This window comes from Pristiophorus japonicus, chromosome 8 (genome assembly GCF_044704955.1).
Source record: "Pristiophorus japonicus isolate sPriJap1 chromosome 8, sPriJap1.hap1, whole genome shotgun sequence".
In the NCBI taxonomy this organism is placed as follows: Eukaryota; Metazoa; Chordata; class Chondrichthyes; family Pristiophoridae; genus Pristiophorus; species Pristiophorus japonicus.
In genome coordinates this window covers 53,302,444-53,328,331 of record NC_091984.1, presented here as the reverse complement: position 1 = coordinate 53,328,331, position 25,888 = coordinate 53,302,444, and the positions used below count along the sequence as shown (strand labels likewise).

Below are 25,888 nucleotides of genomic sequence, written 5' to 3'. Positions count from 1 at the left end.
AAGTGTGATGGAATATTCTCCACTTGCCTGGATGAGTGCAGCTCCAACAACACTCAAGAAACTTGACACCATCAAGAACAAAGCAGCCTCCTCCATTGGCATCCCACCCACCACCTTAAACATTCACTATTGGCACACCGTAGCGGCAATATGCACATGTACAAGATGTCCCGCAGCAACTCGCCAAGGCTTCTTTGACAGCACCTCTCAAACCTGCGACCTCCACCGCCTAAAAGGACAAGGGCAGCAGGTGCATGAGAACACCACCACCCACCTGCAAGTTCCCTTCCAAGTCATACACCATCTTGACTTGGAAATGTATTGCCATGCCTTCATCGTCACCGAGTCAAAATCATGGGAACATTCCACCTAACAACACTGTGGGAGTACCTTCACCACATGGACTGCACCACCTTATCAAGGGCAATTAGGGATAGGCAATAAATGCTGGTCTTGCACGGACGCCCACATCCCATGAATTAATTTTAAAAAAGGTATACACACTTCCTTTTTTCCATTACGGTACATCGGAGGCTAAAAACAGGTTTACTCACAGCTTGTTTTGATGCCCAACTGTCCCACAATATAGACATTATACCTGGTCAGGTATCTGAAGGAGGGATCAAGCCATTCAGTTCCAATACCAGCATTGTGCGAGTGTTGGTTGTACATGTTTGATTGGAAGCTATTTTTACTTTAACACATTAAGATCTTCTTTCAGCTGGTCAAATTTTGTAAAGTATTACTCAGCCCGTCTTATTCCAAATGAGTAGTCTGCTGAAGCCATCAGAGGTATTTAGATAAACCAGAAATTTTCCATAGAAAGTCAGCAGTAAGCCATCAAATAAGGTCCTTGTGCCATATTGAAGTCTGACACAGAAGACATGACTGTTATTTTCTATCTTCCAAGGAGGGATAGTAAGCATGTGACAACTGCAAATATACAGCTACCATTCACTTACCCATTTATTGTTTAATAAAACAGGTAAATTATAGCCAAAGCGATCGACTAGTGGAATGTTTATTCGACCACCATCTAAAGTCAAGGAGGAGTGTGAGATTACATAATATAGCCAGTATGTTAAACTACAATAATGACTTTTCTTCTCTGTTTAACTCCTGGGCTTGCTACAGATTATCTCGCTGCTGCGAGGGCAAAGACATACTTCAGTCTGTATGGAACAAGGAGGCATGCCTACAAGAGTGGCCCCAAAATGCTGAACCTGAGAAAAATATCTGGAAGAGTAATATAGCATACCCACCCAGTCACCCAGACTCTGCCATATTGTGAGCATTTCCAATTCATCTATCCGTCACTTGCATCTAAGAGGTGAATTTTTGAAATGTTTTTGTATGGATGTGTTTCCTAAGGTCATTCTCTGGGTGATGACTGAGCACAGGTTTGTTGTGAAGTACTTATATATTTCTAACCAGTGGAGCATTTTTTGCCATTTCTTTCTGCACTGTAACAAGTCTGTGAGCAGCACATCAGTGCTAAATGTCAGTGCCCATGAAATAGAATTTTGGCATTAAAGACCTGAAAATAGAAAATTTGACTCCATGGCAGCTGTCAACATGTGCTAATGAAATCTGGCATCAGGCTCTTTATTTTGAAAGGAGACAGCGGTTTGACCATTTATTGGGCCCAAGTTTCCACATGATTTGCGCCTGATTTTTAGGAGCAACTGGTGGAGAACGGACTATCTTAGAAATCGCAATTCTCCACATTTTTTTTTCTGCAGTTCTAGTCAGGTAGAACAGTTCCACTTTGGAACAGAATTTTTTCTTCAAAAGGGGGCGTGTCCGGCCACTGACACCTGATTTCAAAGTTTCTACAGTGAAAACGTACTCCAAACTAAGTTAGAATGGAGCAAGTGAAGATTTTTGTAGAACTGAAAAAGCCTGTTCTACACATTAAAAAATCAGGCACAAAATACAAATTAGGCGTCCAGAACGAGGTGGGGGGGAGGAGGGGGGGGGAAGGGAAGTCATTAAATTCTACAATAAATCCTTATTTATACTTCTACAAATATTATACAAATAAATCCAACCTGAATAAACATTTATAAGCAAAGAAAAGATTAAATAAACCATCTTCCTACCTGTGTGAAAGTGCTTCAGCCATGGAGAATGCAGCAGGCGTTCGTTCCCGCGGGGGGGTGGGGAGGAGACAGTGAGAAGACTGCAAGAAGCCTCAGTGCTGATGGCAATGTGCTTTTATTAAAAAATGTTCAAAAATTAAACAGCTACAAAGAACTACAAAAATGGCCGAGTGCCAATGTTTCCTTCACACTGCGCGTGCGCGAACGCTCCAACGCGCACGCGTAGCATTGCCGGCAGGAAAAAAACTAATTTAAATAGTACCAGCCCCCTCCCACTTACAAAATCGGCGCGAGTGTAGTTTCCGCCCCCCTGGGCGCCGCGCCAAACAGACAAGGAGCTGCAGGGCTCTCCAGAATCGCGCGTTTTTTTTCCGCCGCCGTTTTAGGCGCGAAAAACGGGCGCCCAGCTCGGAGGGGCGCCCGTTTTTTATCGTGTGGAAACTTGGGCCCATTATCTTTTTTAAGGCACGTTAGTAACAGTATGTTACACTGGTTACTAAAGGGGGAACCCGGTTGGACTCTGTTAGCTACTGGTGACAAAGTTGAAATCTCCAGTGCAGTGGACAACTGATCCCATTAAAATCCAAGTGTGTGACAGTTAACTGAATGACCCGGAGGTCACACAGACAACATCCAGGCCTCAATAAATATTGTATGAGGCTGTCAACACTGCTGTCACCTCAGAGCTCCTGGACACAGTTAGACATATGGTAACTATTATTTACAGAAATGAAAAAAAGGAAATTATTTGTGTGAAAATGAAAAGAATGAAATCTGCTCACATTCATTTATCGATAAAGTACAAGTTAGGGGAATAGATTGTTAAGACCTAAGCAAAACAGAAAAGTGCTGATTTTGTTTTCACTCAGTTATCTACAGGAATGCAAGAATGGTATGTTTAACTCCGACAAAATGAAGTGCCACTACCAATAATGTTGGGTCAGAAAAGGAATCGAAGTGGAGGAAAACAAGCGTTGATACTAAATGGAACACAGCTGACTTCAGACAACACATGGAAAGTCCCCTGCCAACAGCAGTATTTACCCCATCTGTGTCCGGGAGTGGAACACAAACCTAATTACATTTTCACCGCAGAGTGTTACAGCCCAATCAACTCATAACAAAAGACCCGAGGCAGCCCGGGGGAATATTGGGAAGGTATTAAGTTAGAAATGACTGTCAGTAGCCTGATATTTAAAGTTTTTTCTTAAAAAGTAACCTAAGAAAGTGAATTACTAGTTCTAGCTGGACTCTAATCGACGACAGAAAATCATTGATCCTCATATATTCATCCTCACATGCTTTAGCTCCCTATTGGTTTGAAATTGTCACATGCTGACAGTTTAGTCACCTTCTTGTGACTGAAGACAAACGCTCCATCATCATTTCTCTTCTCTCCCTCGCCACTACACAAATGGTGCCAATTCAGTTTTGGCCACAATTAAGTACTAAATTAAATTATTTTTCCCTCCCATTTCAGTTTCCTCTCAATACTAACATTGCACCCTCCGCCCCCCCTCCCCCCACCCCACCCATCCCACCACGACTTATAATTTTGGTCTTCAGGGATCAGAAAGGTACTATTTCATGAATTCCAATGGGGTGAATTCCAATGGGGTGGAAATTGCGGTCACAGCCTTCCCGCAGGTGAATGCTTCCGATCTGCAAGATAAGTACACACTTACCTGGTGCTTCCGTATCTTTGGACTCTTGCAGTCCTGGGCCTGCTGACGTACACCTGTGTAAAGGCCCACGTATCCCAGGGGCATATGCGGTTCGCAACCAATCACAAAGGAGGATTCCCATTACCATTTACATACGGAATCCCCATAAGCATAATAGGAATCTGCTAGGAAACTTTCACCCCACTTAAATAAAAATAAATTATCATGTTAAAAATTTATTAAAATGCAATTTAATTAAATATTTAAAACAAAAATTTAATTTTTTTGAAAAATAAATGTAAACATTTTTTTTTAAAAAGGGATTTCGTGAGCATTCACTGGGTAGTAGTTGAGCAAATAGCCCAACTCTCCGCCAGCGAATGTTCATTTCCTGCGGATTCGTCCGATCTATCAAGCTGAAACTTGACAGATCGCAAGTTCCAGGTTTTTGCGCACGCACATCACATGCGATGCCCCGAAACTTGCGGGGCACTTACGACCATGTACGGCTTCACTAAAGGAACTCAGCTTACTGTGTGGGTGGAATAATTCTTTTGTGACACTAGACCTATTTAATTCAATTTCACAACTTGCCATGGTAGGATTTGAACTCTATGTCTGAGTTGCTAGTCCAGTACCATAGCCATTACATGAGACCAACGAGTCTATTTATACTTGCTTTTTTGATAAATATCAAGCTAAATTCAAAGACAACATTAACATCCTGGTAATCACCACTGACCAGAAGCTTAAATGCACCAGGCCACATGAATGCTGTGGCTATAAAAGCAGCACAGATGCTGGGTACACTGCAATGATTAACTCACTTTCTGACCCCTCAAAGCCTCACCACCATTTAGAAGGTTCAAGTCAGGAATGTGTTGTGATACTAAGTGTTGTCTGGATGAGTGTAGCGCAACACTCAGGAAGTTTGACCAAATCAAGGTCAGAGCAGACAACTTGATGGCCACCCCTTACTGGTGCACTGTGGGTGCTGTTTATACTATCTACAGAATGCACTGCAGCAATTCACCAAACTTACTCCAACAGTACCTCCCAGTTCTGTGCCCACTAAGGACAAGACCAGTAACATCACTTCCAAGTTATGTTCTAAGTCAAATACCATCCTGTCTGGGACAGGTAATGCTGCTCGTTCATCGTAGAGGGGTCAAATCCAACACCAATGTGGGAACACCATCACCACATGGACTGCAGTGGTTCAAGTATAAGTCCCACAACCAACTTCTCAGGGCAACAAGGAACAGACAATGGGCCAAAAATTGCGGGCGGATGCCTCCGACCAAAAAAAAATCCGAATGCATCTGGAAGTCCCACTCCAACGAACACTTCGGGTCAGAAGTTTAGATGCACACAGCCTTTTGCTATCAATGAGAATACATCCTAAAATCAAATAAACTAGACACACAAATTTAAAAACACATTTCACTTTTTTTTTTAAAGTAATAGAAATTGAATTATTTTTGAGAAAAATTTATTTTTTTGAAATTTATTTTAAAATGTTTTAATAGTGTTAAAAATAAACTTGCCTTCATTTACAGGGTTTTTAAGATATAAAAATAATAAAAATTATTTTTTCCATCTATCTTACACTGGTAAAAGCAGGCCTTATGCCTTTACCAGGCGTAAGAGTTTGAAGGTCATTCACTGGGCAAGAGTTGGGCAAATAGCCCAAATCTCCGCCCGTGAAGGCTCTTCTCCCGAGAATGCATGCGAAAAGACATTTTGACAGATCGCAAGTGCCGGGTTCAGGCATATTGTACGCACCCAGAGAGGCCGGAATTTCAGGGCCAACAAATGAAGCCTTGCAACCTTGCCCACAGCCTGAGAAAAAATAAAAACAACATTTCCCCAAAAGTTAACAAAGTAAAATCTCAAGCACCATCATGTTGGCAAATTTTTGGATTTGCACGGGAATAAAAATTGTATATTGCCTTTTAAATGATCAATTCTAAAATCGATATTGATATTTTTCTTTTTATCCTTGATATACATAGCTATATGCAGGCATGATCAAGCTACTGTCATAGGTGAGACTACTCATTTAGTGGTAGTGTTTCTCTATTTGATGTAAATAATTGCATCAGAGATTGACCTGGCCACTATGTCATCCTTTTTCCATATTTTAATTAGCTGAAAGACTGGCTTTTGGAGCCAGTTTTCGTCACTCAGATGCCATTTTTCACTTCAATATGATTCATACCCGGAACACACAAGGAAAGTATTTTAAAAAAAATTTAAAATCAAAGGAAAAAGTGCAAAATAGATATCAGAAAACATAAAGCAAAAGTAGATCTCCCTATATGGCTCTGTAGAAAGTGCCATGCGAGTTAAACAAACAAGGGACGTTCTACATTTATCCTAATCAGTGCTGAACTGGCTGACTTCAGCCAGGAGTCATGGCAGGGTATTGCAATTGGCCTCAATATCCTTGGCCCGGGAGTGTGGGCGAAGGGATTATCAGCCTTGATTTCTGTTCCTTTGTGATGTGTACTGACAATTCCTGGAAAGTGCATGTGTGTGGATATCAGGTGAGGTCAGGATACTCCTACAGTTGAATATCCTGTTAACACTCACTGTCTAGGCTCACACATGAATAATAGCTACTTAGGTGAGATAATGGAAGGTGACTATTGCTTTTGGGATTGTTGTCAATGCCTTCAGGAGAGTAGAGAAGGAAAAGAAAATTGGTGAGCAAAATCAAAATAATAAAAATAGAAAAGGTAAAGAATGAGAAACAGAAAGATGATAGGAAAGTAAGAAGGCAAAGTAGCAGTAAAGTGTTCAAACTTTTGTTACATAGGGCCAAATTTTGCTGGAGCAGGGCATCTCGTGGCATCTAGACTCTATCCTGCACCCTTCAGCTTTTAACATTTTTTGCCCACAAAGTTGCTGGAAGTGAGAGCTGATAATGGTACAGCGAGGGCAACAGGGCATTTAGGAACTTGGTGAACAATGGGACAAACAATGTATCTCCTTAACCAGTAAGATTTAAAGATTGAGAAGTAAATAGAGGAAGGACTGAGATGGAGGGTGAATGAGAGTGGGTGAATTCAATGTCAAATCTGGTACAGAAAGAGAAAGAGAAAGAGAGAGGGAAAAAAAGATTGGATCGAGATAGAGAGAGGAAGAAGACAAAGGAAAAGTTTTTTAAAATTACATTTTAAAATTTGACATTTAAAAAATCTCCAACAACAATTTACTACCTGAAGAAATGAGACTCCATACTTTTAATTGTTCATTTTCTGGGTCAGCGAGGTTGATTGGCAGTCATTAACAATTATCATGTCATTAAAAGGCTACTTGCGCTGTTAATTACTAGACTTAAATTTATGTGGCGTGTTTAATGGGCAATTAATGTGCAAAAATTATGGGAAGGTTAAGGACAAGATGCCCTTTTCACGAAACTAACAACGGATCGGCACAAATTGGCCAGCAACTTGTGGCAATTTGCAATTCATGGGATCTCTCTTCCTCTCTACAAGTTGCTGGTCGATTTGAACATTAATAATGGCACGCATTGTTTACACGCCATCATTTTTTCGTCAAATTCTGGGTCATAATGTTACAGTATTATGGATGTTCTTGTTATCGGAGAAGCTTTGATAATAATTCGCTCCATTTTAAAGTCAGCATATGATCCCAAGTTAACATAAATAGATGCAATGACCCTATTTACCAGGAATTAAACCACGTTATAATAAACAGTTTGCAAAGAGGCATTGTCTGAAATGAAGATCTGACATCTAAGAATAATTAAACAATAAGCGTTCAGATATGTATTAGCGTAATCTAATATGAAATTTAGTTAGATATAAAATTTTGAGAATCCACCTGATATTTCATCCTCCGGAGCTTTTAGGTAAGATTTGTTGCCTATTCAACACAAAAAGTTGCAATACTGTTTTTTAAAATTAAATGCTGAAAAGGTGAGGATTGGCTCTATACGTGAAACAGTTAAAGATAACCAACTTATTGATGAACCTAATTCTAATAGAGCAAAAGTGTAACTACTACTTGTTTAGCCCCTTCATAAATATCAACTAACAATGTATTTCTTTCTAAAAATCAATTAACTTGAATTGGTGTTTAATTCTGAAATTTTCCAACACCAAGTGGATAAATGAAGTAGTGAATTCATGCCCAAAAAAAGGTAATCTGATATTGTCACTATATGAAGCTTCAAGGCCTTTTGTCATTTCCATGTATCCGTGCAACATGAACATAGAAAGCCAAATTTTTTCTTGACAAACCTGGTTACGAACTAATCTGCTCCTCCATTTGTGTCAATTTGTGACAGGTTGCCACGTTAAAATATTTAGCCATTTAAATGTTAAATCCATTTGGGAAAGAAAATCAGGTGAGGTGTAAAATGGTCTGTTGATTTGCAATCGCCTGATTTGCACTACTCTGAAGGACAATTTCACCCCCAATATAGAGAGAGTTTTATTCTGCCTCTAATGCATAAAGGGAGTGCTCAATTCTGATACTGGGTACAAACTGTGAAAAAGAAATATCCTATTTTTAAGCACTAATATATCTAACCTTAACAAACATAACATTCACCAAAATATTAAATATTAAGTACTATAGATACAAAAAAAGGAATCTTACAAAGTTAAAAAAAAATACAAAATGTGTGGTTGCTAATTTTATTCGAAAATAGATAAACAGTTTCAAAACAGGACTGAGGATACCAAAGCTCAATTAGAACCAATCATTATGCTAACTACATATCTATTTTGTTTCCGAAGGGGGATTGAAAACTAATTACAAGACTAACAGAAAAACTTAACTTTGCAGCATCTTTGGCCTTTAATAAGTCTATATTATATAATAAAACAAATCTATGTTAATTCCCAATTTGAATTTCTGTAATTATTTCATCTTGGTAATTTTTCTTATTAAATTTATTTATATTTTATTGTAGTAATTTATTTACTAACGTCTTAAATTCTAAATGAGTCCAGATATAGATGCTCTCTTTTACACACCAGCTGCTAATTCAGTTTTCTTACCCATGCTGCAGTTGCTTTGCAGTGAAATGCTCTGAGTGAATGGTATGAATTGATTTCTCTACTCTTGTTGCAAAATTAAACAAAAGCTCACCATCTGCAATTGTAAAGTCGCTGAGTATTAGAATGATGTAAGTGAAGGCCATCACTTTGTTTATAGTTGTGCCCTGGAGCCGTTTGGTTCTCCTTGTTGCCCCATTTATACTGCAGGGACCCAAGAGGCTCCAAGAAAAAATCAATGTGCATCCCTTCATCATTTCCATTGGTTTGTCCTCCCATACAGCAACTTTTAAAACCTTTCAATGTCCTTTCTGTTACCAGTGCAAGAAAATATTGCACAAAAAAAATTTATTTGAAAATATTTATAAATGTACACATAAAAGGAAATTATTTTTAAATTGTGCTTTAGTTTTCTTTTCGAATTTAGTACCAGTAGCAGAGGGTAAAGAGATATTACATAGAATTACATGTAATTTACAGCATGGAAACAGGCCATTCGGCCAAACTGGTCTATGTCGGTATTTATGCTCCACACAAGCCTCTTCCCATTCCACATCATCTAATCCTATCAGCATTTCTTTTTCTATCCATTTCATCCTCATGCATTTATCTAGCTTCCCCTTAAATGCTTCTATTTTATTCATCTCAACTACTCCACGTGGTAGCAATGTTTCCCCCGTTTTGGATGCGCGGCCCATACACTTTCATGTATGCGCGAAACTTAACGTTAGAAAAGCCCGTCCCAGTCTGCATGGGATTTTTTTTATTAGTTCCTGGGAGGTGGGCGTTGTTGGCAAGGCCTAATTGCCCTTGAGAGGGTGGTGGTGAGCCGCCTTCATGAACCGCTGCAGTCCGTGTGGTGAAGTTACTCCTATTATCATCATAGGCAGTCCCTCGAAATCGAGGAAGACTTGCTTCCACCCAAAAGTAAATTCTCAGGTGACTGTACAGTCCAATACAGGAATTAGTCTCTGTCAAGATAATGGTTGAAGGAAAGGGTGGGTAAGGAGTCTGGTTTGCCGCACGCTCCTTCCGCTGCCTGCGCTTGTTTTCTGCATGCTCTGGGCGATGAGACTCGAGGTGCTCAACGCCCTCCCAGATGCTCTTTCTCCACTTAGGGCGGTCTTGGGCCAGGGATTCCCAGGTGCCGGTGGGGATGTTGCACTTTATCAAGGAGGTTTTGAGGGTGAAGCATATCCTCTGCCCACCTGGGGCTCGCTTGCCGTGTAGGAGTTCCGAGTAGAGCACTTGCTTTGGGAGTCTCATGTCAGGCATGCAGACGATATGGCCCGCCCAACAGAGCTGGTTGAGTGTGGTCAGTGCTTCGATGTTGGCCTGAGTGAGAACGCGGATGTTGGTGCGTCTATCCTCCCACTAGATTTGCAGGATCTTGCGGAGGCAGCATTGGTGGTACTTCTCCAGCGCTTTGAGGCGTCTACTGTATATGGTCCACGTCTCTAAACCATATAGGAGGGCGGGTATCACTACTGCCCTGTAGATGATAATGTGCTGTTAGGGAGGAAGTACGACGATTTTGAAACAGCGAAAGAACGGCGATGTATTTCTACATCAGGATGATGTGTAAATTGGAGAGGAACTTGAAGGTGATAGTGTTCCCATGCGCCTGCTGCCCTTGTCTTTCTAGGTGGTAGAAGTTGTAGGCGTGGGAGGTTCTGCCGAAGAAGCCTTGGCGAAGTGCTACAGTGCATCATGTAGAGAGTACACACTGTAGCCACAATGTGCCGGTGGTGGAGGGAGTGGATATTTAAGGTGGTGGATGGGTGCCAATCAAGCGGGGTGCTTTGCCCTGGATGGCGTTAAGCTTGCTGAGTGTTGTTGCAGCTGCACTTATCCAAGTAAGTGGAGAGTATTCCATCACACTCCTGACTTGTGCCTTATAGATGGTGGAAAGACTTTGGGGAGTCAGGAGGTGAAACACTTGCCACAGAATACCCAGCCTCTGACCTGCTCCTGTGGCCACAGCATTTATGTGGCTAGTCCAGTTAAGCTTCTGGTCAATGGTGACCCCCCAGGATGTTGATGGTCGGCGACTCAGCGATGGTGATGGTGATGTCATTGAATGTCAAGGAGAGGTGGTTAGACTCTCGCTTGTTGGAGATAGTCATTGCCTGGCACTTGTCACTTATCAGCCAAGCATGAACGTCATCAGGTCCTGCTGCATGCGGGCATGGACTACTTCATTATCTGAAGAGTTGTAAATGGAACTGAACATTTCCATTCACAACTCCATGTAAATGGAACGCAATCATTAGCGAACATCCCCACTTCTGACCTTATAATGGAGGGAAGGTCATTCATGAAGCATAGTTGGGTCGAGGACACTGCCCTGAGGAACTCTTGCAGTAATGTCCTGGGGCTGAGATGATTGACCTCCAACAACCACAACCATCTTTCTTTGTGTTAGGTATGACTCCAGCCAGTGGAGAGTTTTCCCCCTGATCCCCACTGACCAGTTTTACTAGGGCTTCTTAATGCCACACTTGGTCAAATGCTGCCTGATGTCAAGGGCAGTCAGTCTCACCTTTTGTCCATGTTTGGACCCTGACTGTAGTGAGGACTGAAGCCAAGTGGTCCTGACGGAAACCCAACTGAGCATCGGTGAGCAGGTTATTGGTGAGTAACTGTTACTTGATAGCACTGTCAATGACACCTTACATGATTTTGCTGATGATTGAGAGTAGACTGATGGAGTGGTAATTGGCCGGATTGGATTTGTCCTGCTTTTTGTGCACAGTACATATCTGGGCAGTTTTCCACATTGTCGGGTTGTTGCACTGGAACAGCTCAGCTGGAGGAATGGCTAGTTCTGGACAGAAGTTCAGCACGACAGCCGGGGATGTTGTCAGGGCCCATAGCCTTTGCTGTATCCAGTGCACTCCATTGTCCCTTGATATCACGTGGAGTGAATCGAATTGGCTAAAAGCTGGCTTATGTGATGGTAAGTACCTCAGGAGGCGGCCAATATGGATCATCTACTCGGCATATCTGGCTGAAGATGGTCATTGAGGACGGGGATATTTATGGAGACTCCTCCTCCTGTTAGTTGCCAAACTGCCCACCACCATTCATGACTGGATGTCGCAGGACGGCAGAGCTTAGATCTGATCCGTAGATTGTGAGATCTCTCAAAATGTGCCTTGAGTTTTCAGATTTTGGGAGTTAGTCGGCACTGTGCCAGTGGATAGACATAACGGGCCCAAGTTTCCACAAAGTGCGCTTAAAAAAAACCCTCCGTATTCTCCACCTCCCTGCAGGTCCTCTGGCCCTCGGCGCAGTGCAGCAGGAGCTGTAGGGGGCGGAGCTAGGACCTTGCGCCAAAAACAGTGCCGGGAGCTCTGCACATGCGCGCTACAGTGGGCACGCAAGTGCAGTAGCTCCAGGCGCCCGAAACTGTGTGGGAGGGGCCTGAAGCACACAGCCCCTAGCCCTGGCCGAATGGCCTCACTGGGGCTGCGTGAATAAGGCTCCTCCCACAGCCAGCTCCTGCTTCCTGCCGACTCCCGCTTCTGCTCCCCCCGCCCGGACCGGACCCGACTCGACCCGCCTGTCGTTGCCGCTCCTGCTTCCACCCGACTCTACTCTCGCCCCCGGACTGGATCCAACCTGACCTCCCTCTCCCCGACCTGACCGACCTCCCTCCCTCTCTCTCTCTCTCCCTCCCTCCCTCCCTCCCCCTCCCTTCCCCTCCCCCTCCCTCTCTCCCTCCCCCTCCATCTCTCCCTCCCCCTCCATCTCTCCCTCCCCCTCCCTCTCTCCCTCCCCCTCCCTCTCTCCCTCCCCCTCCCTCTCTCCCTCCCCCTCCCTCTCTCCCTCCCCCTCCCCCGCCGACCCGAACCGAACCTCTCTCCCCGACCCGACCCAACGCCATCTACCTCTGGTGCTGGGGACGGGCCCTGCCCGAAATCTCGGGCCCGGCCCGTTCAGCCTTCGGTCCCGACGGCAAACCGCTTCCTAAAGGCCTGCCTGAAGAACTTTCACACAGGTAGGAACATGGTTTATTTAATCTTTTCTTTGCTTATAAATGTTTATTCAGGTTGGATTTATTTGTATAATATTTGTATAAGTATAACTAAGGATTTATTGTAGAATTTAATCACTTCCCTTCCCCCCCTCGTTCCCTACGCCTAATTTGTAACCTGCGCCTGATTTTTTAATGTGTAGAACAGGTTTTTTCAGTTCTACAAAAATCTTCACTTGCTCCATTCTAACTTAGTTTGGAGTACGTTTTCACTGTGGAAATTTTGAAATCAGGCGTCAGTGGCCGGACACGCCCCCTTTTGAAGAAAAAATTCTGTTCCAAAGTAGAACTGTTCTACCTGACTAGAACTGCAGGAAAAAAAATGTGGAGAATTGCGATTTCTAAGATAGTCCGTTCTCCACCAGTTGCTCCTAAAAATCAGGCGCAAATCATGTGGAAACTTGGGCCCATAGTGTGTATCAAGTTGTATTGGCTGACAATATGGGCATTAACTGAAACGCATAGTCGCTATGCTCGTGCAGCCATATATGTAATTTCTGACACAGCATGCATGTGATTTATGACACAGCATGTACATGCTTGTGTAAATGCAATGCTAATCGATGTGCTTGTATAATGTGGCTGCTGCAAGTATAATTGCATAACAACGTTCCTCACTCATGCTAGCCATATCTATCTTGTTCAGATTCAGAAACGGGCAGTGCAGATTATTTGCGTTAGGAAAAAAAAGTTTAGATTGGTAAACTTGTTTTACAATATAAATACAAAAAAAACAGTCCAACTCAATTTTCTACTGGGTTATCCTCCTACCCCAACCCAAAGAACAAGTTGAATTGTAATCAGATATAGTCTAAGATAATCCTCTGTGTCTTTTGCTAGCTATGATCTTGACTCCCTGTCTGACAACTCAAACTCAATCTGGACATGAAGAATTTCAGTTCAACCCCACATTTGCTCCATTATCAAGACCACTTTCTTTTACTTCACAACGCTGCCCACCTCTTCCCTGCTGAAACCCTAATTCAGGAATTTTTCATCTCAAGGCTTAATTTTTCTGAGGCTCTCTTATCCAGCTTCCCTGCCTCAATTTACAAAAGGAGTAAACAGCAAAGCCAGTGTTCTCACTTGCACAAAGTCAGACACTCTCATCATCCTCATCAAGCTTCTTGTGCACAATCAACAAATTTCAAAATTCCCATCCTCCGTTCCAAGGCTCATCCACCATACCTCAGCAATCTTTTCTTCTGTGCTCGCACACATCCTCACTTCTCCCGACATATGGTTATTTGTAGTCCCTCATTTCTCTTGCTCGCCACCAGTAATAGCTCATTCAGCTACCAGGGTACTCTCCTCTGGGACACCCTGTCTAGCTGATGCTGCCTTGTCACCTCTCACCCTACTTTAAGAAATCGCTTCAAAAGCCTTCATTTTGATCATGTTTTCATCGCCCAATGCAACATTTTCCCTCCTGCTCAGCATTCAATGCTGTTGCTCCGAAATGTAAAGCACTTACCAGACATCTCATTACAGAACTAAAAGTTGTGGTTGTCAGGAACAAGATGCCAAATAGATGGATTAGGAGAATAATTTCAGTTAAGACCTGTAGGCCTGTTGAATTAATGGAGGTAATAAAACTACTAACTGGTCATTGTAAATGTAAGGAATAGACACAAAATTCCCGTAATAATCTAATATTATCAATTCTAATTCCTTACATTGTTTTTAAATCCCAATCTCCACATGTTACAAAGATGGAGTTAATTTTAGGATTCAGCAAATCTTCATTTTTCATCCAGTCATCAACCATCTGTAAAGAACAAAAAGAGTGAGCAACGAGGGTGAGAAAGTGGTTACTAAACGTTATCCATTACTCTGGTACAATAACTTGTCTGTGCTTCTGTCTGTCAACAACTTTTACATGTTACACAGAATCAACAGCACAGAAATGAGCCATTTGGCCCAACTAGTATATAGAAACATAGAAAATAGGTGCAGGAGTAGGCCATTCGGCCCTTTGAGCCTGCACCGCCATTCAATAAGATCATGGCTGATCATTCCCTCAGTACCCCTTTCCTGCTTTCTCTCCATACACCTTGATCCCCTTAACTGTAAGGGCCATATCTAACTCCCTCTTGAATATATCCAATGAATTGGCATCAACAACTCTCTGCGGCAAGGAATTCCACAGGTCAACAACTCTGAGTGAAGAAGTTTCTCCTCATCTCAGTCCTAAATGGCCTACCCCTTATCCTAAGACTATGTCCCCTGGTTCTGGACTTCCCCAACATCGAGAACATTCTTCTCGCATCTAACCTGTCCAGTCCCGTCAGAATCTTATACGTTTCTATGAGATCCCCTCTCATCCTTCTAAACGCCAGTGAATAAAGGCCCAGTTGATCCAGTCTCTCCTCATATGACAGCCCAGCCATCCCTGGAATCAGTCTGGTGAACCTTCGCTGCACTCCTTCAATAGCAAGAACGTCCTTCCTCAGACGAGGAGACCAAAACTGAACACAATATTCCAGGTGAGGCCTCACTAAGGCCCTGTACAACTGCAGTAAGACCTCCCTGCTCCTATATTCAAATCCCCTAGCTATGAAGGCCAACATACCATTTGCCTTCTTTACTGCCTGCTGTATGTGCATGCCCACTTTCAGCGACTGATGAACCATGATACCCAGGTCTCGTTGCACCTCCCCTTTTTCTAGTCTGCCACCATTCAGATAATATTCTGCCTTCGTGTTTTTGCCCCCAAAATGGATAACCTCACATTTATCCACATTATACTGCATCTGCCATGCATTTGCCCACTCATATAACCAGTCCAAGTCACCCTGCAGCCTCTTAGCGTCCTCCTCACAGCTCACACTGCCACCCAGCTTAGTGTCATCTGCAAACTTGGAGATATTACACTCTATTCCTTCATCCAAATCGTTAATGTATATTGTAAAGAGCTGGGGTCCCAGCACTGAGTCCTGCGGCACCCCACTAGTAACTGCCTGCCATTCTGAAAAGGACCCGTATATCCAGACTCTCTGCTTCCTGTTTGCCAACCAGTTCTCGATCCATGTCAGTACATTGCCCCCAATACCATGCGCTTTGATTTTGTACACCAATCTCTTGTGCGGGACCTTGTCAAAAGCCTTTTGAAAGTCCAAATACACCACATCCACTGGTTCTCCCTTGTCCACTCTACTAGTTACATCCTCAAAAAATTCCAGAAGATTCGTCAAGCATGATTTCCCTTTCATAAATCCATGCTGACTCAGTCCGATCCTGTCACTGCTTTCCAAATGGGCTGCTATTTCATCCTTAATGATTGATTCCAACATTTTCCCCACTACTGATGTCAGGCTAACCAGTCTATAATTACCCGCTTTCTCTCTCCCTCCTTTTTAAAAAAGTGGCGTTACATTAGCTACCCTCCAGTCCATAGAAACTGATCCAGAGTTGGAAAATGATCACCAATGTATCCACTATTTCAAAGGCCACTTCCTTAAGTACTCTGGGATGCAGACTATCAGGACCCGGGGATTTATCGGCCTTTAATCCCATCAATTTCCCTAACACAATTTCCCGCCTAATAAGGATATCTTTCAGTTCCTCATTCTCACGAGACCCACTGTCCCCTAGTACATTCGGAAGGTTATTTGTATCTTCCTTTGTGAAGACAGAACCGAAGTATTGGTTCAATTGGTCTGCCATTTCTTTGTTCCCCATTATAAATTCACCTGAATCCGATTGCAAGGGACCTACATTTGTCTTTACTAATCTTTTTCTCTTCACATATTTATAGAAGCTTTTGCAGTCAGTTTTTATGTTCTCTGCAAGCTTCCTCTCGTACTCTATTTTCCCCTTCTTAATTAAACCCTAAGTCCTCCTCTGTTGAATTTTAAATTTCTCCCAGTCCTCAGGTTTGTTGCTTTTTCTAGCCAATTTATATGCCTCTTCCTTGGTTTTAACATTATCCTTAATTTCTCTTGTTAGCCATGGTTGAGCCACCTTCCCAGTTTTATTTTTACTCCAGACAGGGATGTACAATTGCTGAAGTTCATCCATGTGATCTTTAAATGTTTGCCATTGCTTATCCACCGTCAACCCTTTAAGTATCCTATGCCAGTCTATTCTAGCCAATTCACACCTCATACCATCGAAGTTACCGTTCCTTAAGTTCAGGACCCTAGTTTCCGAATTAACTGTGTCACTCTTCATCTTAATAAGGAATTCTACCATATTATGGCCACTTTTCCCCAAAGGGCCTCGCACAACAAGATTGCTAATTAGTCCCTTCTCATTACACATCACCCAGTCGAGGATGGCCAGCTCCCTGGTTGATTCCTCGACATATTGGTTTAGAAAACCATCCCTAATACACTCCAGGAAATCTTCTTCCACCGCATTGCTATCAGTTAGGTTAGCCCAATCTATATGTAGATTAAAGTCGCCCATGATTACTACTGTACCTTTATTGCACACATCCCTTATTTCTTGTTTGATGTTGTCCCCAACCTCACTACTACTATTTGGTGGTCTATACGCAACTCCCACTAGCGTTTTCTGCCCTTTGGAATTCCGCAGCTCCACCCATACCGATTCCACATCACCCAGGCTAATGTCCTTCCTTACAATTGCATTGATTTCCTCTTTAACCAGCAACGCCACCCTGCCTCCTTTTCCTTTGTCTATCCTTCCTAATTGCTGAATACCCTTGAATGTTGAGTTCCCAGCCTTGGTCACCCTGGAGCCATGTCTCCGTGATGCCAATCACATCATATCCGTTAACTGCTAACTGCGCAGTTAATTCATCCACCTTATTCCAAATACTCCTCGCAATGAGGCACAGAGCCTTCAGGCTTGTCTTTTTAACACACTTTGCCCCTTTTGAATCTTGCTGTAATGTGGCCCTTTTGGCTTTTTGCCTTGGGTTTCTCTGCCCTCCACTTTCACTATTCTCCTTTCTATCTTTTGCTTCTGCCCTCCTTCTATTTCCCTCTGTCTCCCTGCATAGGTTCCCATATGCTGGTGTTCTACTCCACATAAGCCTCCTTCCATTCGAATTATCTCTTCTCACTCTGTCGTCATATTCCTTCATTACCTCCTCCTTCATGTATGCATCAAGCTTCCCCTTAAATGTGTCAATGCTATCTTCTTCAACCACTCCACATTCACACCATTCTCTGTGTAAAGAAAATTCTCCTAAATTCTTTACATTTTGCCTTCATATAGCGTTCTGAATGTAGAGAAATCTCTCAAGGCACTTCACAGAAGTGTAAAACAGACAAAAGTCGATGCCAAGCCAAAGGAGGAGATATTAGGACAGTGATTTATCGTTTGAATAAAAGGAGGAGAGGGAGGAATTTAGTGAAGGAATTCCAGAGTGGGGCCTATACGACTGAAGGCATGGCCGCATCATAAGGGAGGAGTAAAAGAGTGGGGGAAGCACAAAAGGCCAGAGATGGAGGAACACAGTATTTTCAGTTTTCGGATAGTTTGGGGCTGGAGAAGGGTTAGCAGATATACGGAGGGGTGAGGTCAGAAAGGAATTTAAACAAAAAGGATGAGAATTTGAGATTTTAAGCACTGTTGGACCAGGGGCCACTCAAAGTCCGTGAGTACAGGAGTGATGGATGAGAGGGACTTGGCGCTGAATAGGATACGGGCAGCAGAGCTTTGGATGAGCTGGAGTTTATGGAGGCTGGAAGATGGAAGGCTGGCCAGGAGATCTTTGTAATAGTCAGCTCTGGAGGTGACAAGGCATGGATGAAGGTTTCAGCAGCAGATGATGTCATGGAGATGGAAATAGATGGTCCTTGTGAAGAAGAAAACATGGGGTTGGAAGATCAGCTTGGGGTCAAATAGGAAGCCGAGGTTACAACCCAAGGCAGTGGCCGAGGAGGTGGATGGAATAGATTTGTGTTAGGAACCGAAGACAATGGCTTTGGTCTTCCCAATATTTAACTGAAGAAAACTGCGGCTCATCCAGGACCAGATGGCTGACAACACAGAGGCATTAGAGAGGTTGAGAGAGGTGGGAGAGAGATATGCTGGGTGTCATCATTATACTTGTGGAAGCTGACCCCATGTCTTCAATGATTTCACCAAGGAGCAGCATGGGGATCAGGAAAAGGATGGGGCAAAGAATAAGTAATTGGACTCTCCAGAGGTAATGATGCAGGGGCAGGAAGAGAAGCCATTACTTGAGATGCTCTGGCTACAATTGAATAGGCAAGAGTGGGACCAAACGAGAGCAGTCCCACTCAACTGGAGAATGGAGGAGAGGAATTGAAAGAAAGCATTGAAGGAAGATAGTGTGATCGACCTTGTCAAAAGCTACATCGAGGTCGAGGAGGACAAGGAGGGAAAGTGCACCATGGTCACAGCTATAAATAAGTAATTTGTGACTTTGATCAAGGCTGAAAGAGTGGTGTAAACCTGATTGGAGCGATTCAAACATGGAGGTGAGGGAAAGTTGGGCACAGATTTGGGAGCCCACAACATATTCAAGGAATTTAGAGAGGAAAGTTGGGTTGGAGTTGGGGCAGTAGTTCACAAGATCTGAGAGATCAACGTGTCATTTCTTTTAGGAGATAAGTGATGATGATGGTTTTGAAAAGGAGTGGTATAGTAGCTGAGGAGAGAGAACTATTTACAATGTTAGCTAGCATGGAGGCCAGGAAGGGAATTTGGGTGGTCAGCACTTAGTTGGAATGCAGTCAAGGGAGCAGAATGTGTGTCTCATGGACAAGATCAGTTCGGAGAGGACATTAGGAGAGACAGGATAGAAACTAGAGGAAAATGAAGGTTCATGGCGAGGGCAAGGATGAATCTTGGTGGATGGTTATGGTCATCTCCAGGAAAGGAGATGAGACAGAGGCAGCTAAATGGATGGCCTCAATCTTAGTGACAAAGAAGTCCATAAACTCATCGCAATTGTTGTTGGAAGTGAAGGAGGGTGGGTGGGGGGGCAAGGGAGAGAGGTTTAAGGAGATGGTTGGTAGCGAGGGAAAAGCCAGGGATTATTGCTGCTTTTTAGGATTATCTGAAGTAGTGAGTGTTTTTTTTCCCCACAGGAGAGCAAGACACGGTAGTGTTTGATGTGATTAAGCCAGATATGGCAATGCATAGCCAAACCAGTTGTGCGCCAGTTACAGGTACAACGTCCGGAATCCTTGGGACTGAATCCATTTCGGTTTTTTTTTTTTCCAGAGTTCAGACAAGAAAATCAAGTCTGAAATCTGGAACCCTCGACCGAATCTGTGCCGGATTTTGCGTTTTGCCTCAAAATGTCCATTGTTTTGGACAATAATTCCGGATTCTGGACGACTCCATCAGCTATGCGCAAAATGTCCAGTTTTCGGAATTCCATATTTGGGACATTGCACCTGTACACTGACGTCTGCACCCCTTGGAGTTGAGAGGGCAAAGATAGGTGACAAAGAATGGCACCCATCTATCCCATAGAAGAGACAGAGAACAGCCCATAATATCCAAAAGGCTTTTGACAAGGTCCCACACAAGAGATTAATGTGCAAAATTAAGGCACATGGTATTGGGGATAATGTATTGACGTGGATAGAGAATTGGTTGGCATACAGGAAGCAAAGAGTGGGAATAAACTGATCCTTTTCAGAATGGCAGGCAGTGACAAGTGGGGTGCCGCAAGGTTCAGTGCTGGGACCCCAGCTATTTACAATATACATTAATGATTTAGATGAAGGAATTGGATGTAATATCTCCAAGTTTGCAGATGACACTAAGCTGGGTGGCAGTGTGAGCTGTGAGGAGGATGCTAAGAGGCTGCAGGGTGACTTGGACAGGTTAGGTGAATGGGCAAATGCATGGCAGATGCAGTATAATGTGGATAAATGTGAGGTTATCCACTGTGGTGGCAAAAACAGGAAGGCAGATTATCTGAATGGTGACAGATTAGTAAAAGGGGAGGTGCAACGAGACCTGGGTGTCATGGTACATCAGTCACTGAAGGTAGGCATACAGGTACAGCAGGCAGTAAAGAAAGCAAATGGCGAGAGGATTTGAGTATAGGAACAGGGAGGTCTTACTGCAGTTGTACAGGGTCTTGGTGAGACCACACCTTGAGTATTGTGTGCAGTTTTGGTCTCCTAATCTGAGGAAGGACGTGCTTGCTATTGAGGGAGTGCAGTGAAGGTTAAAGAGACACTAATTCCCGGGATGGCAGGACTGACATATAAAGAAAGACTGGATCAGCTGGGCTTATACTCACTGGAATTTAAAAGAATGAGAGGAGTTCTCATAGAAACATATAAAATTATGACGGGACTAGACAGGTTAGATGCAGGAAGAATGTTCCCGGTGTTGGGGAAGTCCAGAACCAGGGGTCACAGTCTAAGGATAAGGGGTAAGTCATATAGGTCTGAGATGAGAAACTTTTTCACCCAGAGAGTGGTGAACCTATGGAATTCTCTACCACAGAATGTTGTTGAGTCCAGTTCGTTATATATATTCAAGAGGGAGTTAGATGTGGCCCTTACGGCTAAGGGGATCAGGGGGTATGGAGAGAAGGCGGGAGTGGGGTACTAAAGTTGCATGATCAGCCATGATTATATTGAATGGCGATGCAGACTCGAATGGCCTGCTCCTGCACCTATTTTCTATGTTTCTATCCAGCTCATTATAGATTAAAGTTGGCAATGGTTCAAATTAGCATAAAAGTTACCGTGGTATTGATCCTCGTATGACTGTTGTTCCAAAATTGCACATTGAGCTAGACTTAAGGGTATAAGTGTTTCCAGACAGGCTCAACTCCTGGAACAGCCAGGAATAGCCGTCTTTGATAGCTGAAAATGCTGGATGCCACAATGGGTTTGTTTTGCAGCACATGCTATAACCTACTGGACGACTGTGGCTTTTCATCAGTTTCATTAAAAAAATATGATTTAAGAAACAAGTGAGTGTATATGGAAAAACTGAAAACTTAAAACTATAAAATTAAGTCAATACTTGATTTGATTTACAATCTTACTAAAACACTAGGGCTAGTCTACGCATTCTAACCTAATTCAATATTAGGGAAGCACTGAACCTTCTCTTTTCTAATGAACATTCCAAATCAATTGGTAACTGTATGGAAATGGGCAGTTTTAGCAGGGCCAAATGAAAAGATCACCAGTTCAGTATACTGCCCAACGCATTCATTTAGATTTTTTTTTTTAAAAGCTCACTCTGATCAGCCAAAATTACAGATAGATTATTGAGGTCAAAAGAGACAGTTCAAAACAACTTCTAGTGCTAGACGTCATCTTATTCACCTGAAGGGCTTGCTGTAATGTTGGTTTCCCATCCACCATGGACTGCACAATCCCTGTAAGCTACAGATGGAAAATAAGAAACGCAGTTACAAACAGATTAAGTTACAGTTAAGATTACATGGCTGAAGATTCTGAGTACTTTGAGCATTAGTAACAATACTATAATTGCAATAGGTTTGACAAAAACTTTATAAAGACAATCCCCTCCTTGAATTATCAAAGGAATTCGAAATCAAAATTATTATGATCCAGAGCAGAGTGTTCAACCCACAGGCCTCAGGCTGAACCTGGTTGTTAAAAGTTAAGAGTCTGCCTTAGATAATCTCTCTGACAGAGCAGTGCTTGTCACTCCTGTAAGCAGTCTGAACATCTTATACTCAGGAGTATGCACATATTTCCTAATTAGACATCATAACTTGAGGGTGCAATAGGACCCCTTAGTGATCTGAATTAGATTTTGGATCTTTCATGGCACCTAGTGCATAAAAAACCCAGCCATTTATGGTGACGAAGAGGTACGTAATTAGTTGAGAATCTTCACAAATTGCTGGACAATTTGCACTATTCTGCAGTTGGCTGTGCAAAAATGGAAGCGGCCATCAATCTCCTCATGAGTGTCAAGAAATTCCTGGATTTGTACCATGAAGGAATCTTGCTGCAGCTATTTGGGGCTGGTATTTCATGTTGCAAGGACTTTGATAATGACGCGATTTATAGTTCTAACCTTCCACGCAAACTTGGAGGCCCAGAAAGGAACTGCGGAGTCTCACTCCTGCAGGTGGTAAATTTTTCCTAGAGTTTTTTAAAACATTTTTCTTACTTTTCCTTTTTCACACTCTCTTCATCCAATCTTTCTTTCCCGCTCTTTATTTCTCTTTCTGTATCTAATTTGACTCTAATTCACTTTATTTCCTTTTCCATCGTTCTCTTGGTTTCATTCTCTATCCTTAAATTTCATTGGTTAAGGAGATAGACCATTGGATCAGACATTCATGAGGTCCCAAATGCTCAACTTGCATTTTCAGTAACTTGCGGCGCAAAAATAATACGATCTGAAGGGTCAGGAAATAATATCCAATTCACGCCGCTCGCGGCGAGATGCAGCATTCCAGCAAATTGTGGGGCAATGCTTCGAGCCAACCATCCATTACACCAATTAATGCTGCATCTTAATTGTACTATTCAAATCGTCTCCCCTTTTAATTATAGAATTAACAACAGTGTCAGAAACAGTCTGGAATAAAATAGTTTGTTTTGCATAGCTAAAGCTAATTGAACAGTGTGAACATAAATAACTAATAACAAGCAGCTACGAACAGCTGAAGGCCGAGAATGGCATGTCTGACTCCAAACTTGGGAGAATAAGGACAAGGCAGATAACATGAATTCCAAAGGGGGAACCTTCAGAAAGTATAAACAAAAAAGACAAATTGGCAAAGAACATGACACCCCTTTAGGGGAGGGCTTTCATTCAAGAATTGAGAAAAAAAGAACTCGACATGCTATTGGGTACTGAGTTTTTAGGGGACCCTCTATAGATTAAAAGGTCTCGTCAATATTCCATCCGAGGCCCACCCCTAAAAAGAGAATAAAAGACCTAGAGAGATTTTTTAGCACAGACAGCGAAGGGGCGAGTCATACAACAGTTGGGCTGCTCTAGTCTAATGCTCTTCCGAGAGTGGACCTATGCTGACCTAAGTTAACACTCTTGGAGGTTCTAGACAAGAGGAAGAGAGGCCATAATCCAGGGAACTGTTCGCGCCGCCAGCCATCTGTCCGATCGGGGACCGGTACCAGCTGTTTGTCACAGTCGTATGTTTTTGCTGTGTAACTCGTGTGTTATATTCCGACTTAAACTCTGATTAAACACAATGGCCCTAAAATTGCGGTCGGAGGCTTCTTGCAGGCGGATGCCTCCGATCACAAAAATATTTACGAATGTACCTGTGGTCCCAGAGGAACGAACACTTGCGCTACGAGGCCTCCATGCGCAGCCCAGCGCAGAGGCCTATATATTTCAGCAGCATATGTGAAGCTTGGGATCGCGTGGACCGGACCAACCAATGAAAATGGGGTATCCCCATTCACAGTACTGGTGAGTTCCATTTGTATGGAGATCACCATTTCTACGAATGGGGATACCTCCCAAAACACAAACATTTTAAATACATAAGAAAAACACTTCACATATTTAAAATGTAATTGAAATTGAATTGAATTAAATATTTTAGACAAATAAATCTATTTTTTAAACATGTTTTAATAGGGGTAAAAATAAACTTACCTTAATGGTCAGGGTTTTAATATCAAAGTTATTGCTAAAATTTTTATTTTTCTATCTTTTAAAACTGTTACGCTGGTAAAAGCAGGTTTTACACCTGCTTTTACCAGGCGTAAGACTTTGAAGGACATTCGCTGGGCGAAATCTCCATCCACGAAGGCCCTTCTCCCGTGGATGCGTTGGAATTGAAAAGAAATTGACAGTTCACAAGTGGCAGATTTCATCATGTGCGGGTCCTCTGCCATAGAAACCGCGATATGTGGCCCAATATACCCACCATATTGGTGTGCAATCGATCCTGATTATTTGGGCAGAGAGAAGCCAATATCAACTAATTGGTTAATCTCTATAGCAGCTACAAGGACATCTGAAGCCTAAGTATTCCTGTAATGGGAGAGAGGAGGAAAGAAGGGAAAGAAAGTGCAAGACAAATCTATTTTTTGAAAGTTATCATTCATTTAATCTTTCAGTCAGACTTTAACCTATTCTAAGCATCAAAATAGTTAGATAAAAGGCGGCCATCAAGATTCTATAGTAGCAGAGTCTTGTTTTGTAAGATTGGTATAAGCTAATATTTATACAAAGTAATTACTTGAAAAAAGATAAAATATTTTGAAACAGAAAAACAGTTTTCTATTAAAATAAAGCACAAATCCTTGGTGAACAGCTCATTCTTCTTTGATAACAAAAATCACTCCTTAAAACAAATAGCAAGCTGCTCAAGGGCACAGTTTAACTAAATGATCTACTGTCCCTGCAGGGTTAATAACTGCTAACTAAGAAAACTATTTCAAGAAACAGTTTCTGTTTGCCATTCTGGTCTAAAGAAAAGGAACATTATGCAATAATTAGAAGTAATTCAACAGATATCCATACACTGCTAGAAGAGTAGACACCATCTAGTTTGCAATACACACTTAATTTCACCTTAGATTCATCAAAGTAATTGAGAAATATTAACATTAACAGATTTGAATACACTCCTTTCAACCCTGGAAGCTGGGTTCAAAACTAGCCAAAGTGTTTGGGACGTTAGTGTCCTCTCTGCTAGCTGTTAAAATCTTAAAGTAACTTACTTTGTGCAATATCAACCTAATACTTAGTGGGCATGTCTACATCAGAAAACCATTCATAATTGATCACTAATTGGTAATATCACCCAGACACCCACAAAGATGGGTGTTTTCTAAAATGGAAGTTTGGTGCATCAGGAATGTTTTTGATTTTAAGGTAAGGGTGCATTCCTCTCAACCAACATGACCAAAAAATAAAGACAAATGAACTGGGCAGTCATCTCATTTGTTGCTTGTGCCATCTTGCTGTGTGTAATTGGCTGCCACATTTGCCAAAATGACAACTGCACTTCAAAAATTATTTATTGGTTATGAAGTGCTTTGAGACACCCTGAAGACTTTATGGCCTAGAAATTGGATATGGCCACGAAACGGGCACTGTTCAGGCCCAACGATATTAAGCTGCGCCACCTCAAAATGGTCAGGGAGCAAGCAAAATTCGTGCACA

At 42.4% G+C, this 25,888-nt stretch overlaps 1 protein-coding gene across 9 annotated transcripts in view; it reads right to left on the bottom strand.

Moving 5' to 3' along the window:
* LOC139268074 (ERI1 exoribonuclease 3-like) overlaps positions 1–25,888 on the bottom strand; it is a 535,481-nt gene that overhangs the window by 440,335 nt on the left and 69,258 nt on the right. For all 9 annotated transcript variants that reach the window (XM_070886065.1, XM_070886072.1, XM_070886073.1 and 6 more), the window contains exons 4-5: positions 22,087–22,146; positions 14,515–14,606 (exon numbers count right to left, since the gene is read on the bottom strand). In XM_070886065.1, the coding sequence (XP_070742166.1) occupies positions 14,515–14,606; positions 22,087–22,146 (152 nt within the window). The remainder of the gene's footprint in view (positions 1–14,514; positions 14,607–22,086; positions 22,147–25,888) is intronic.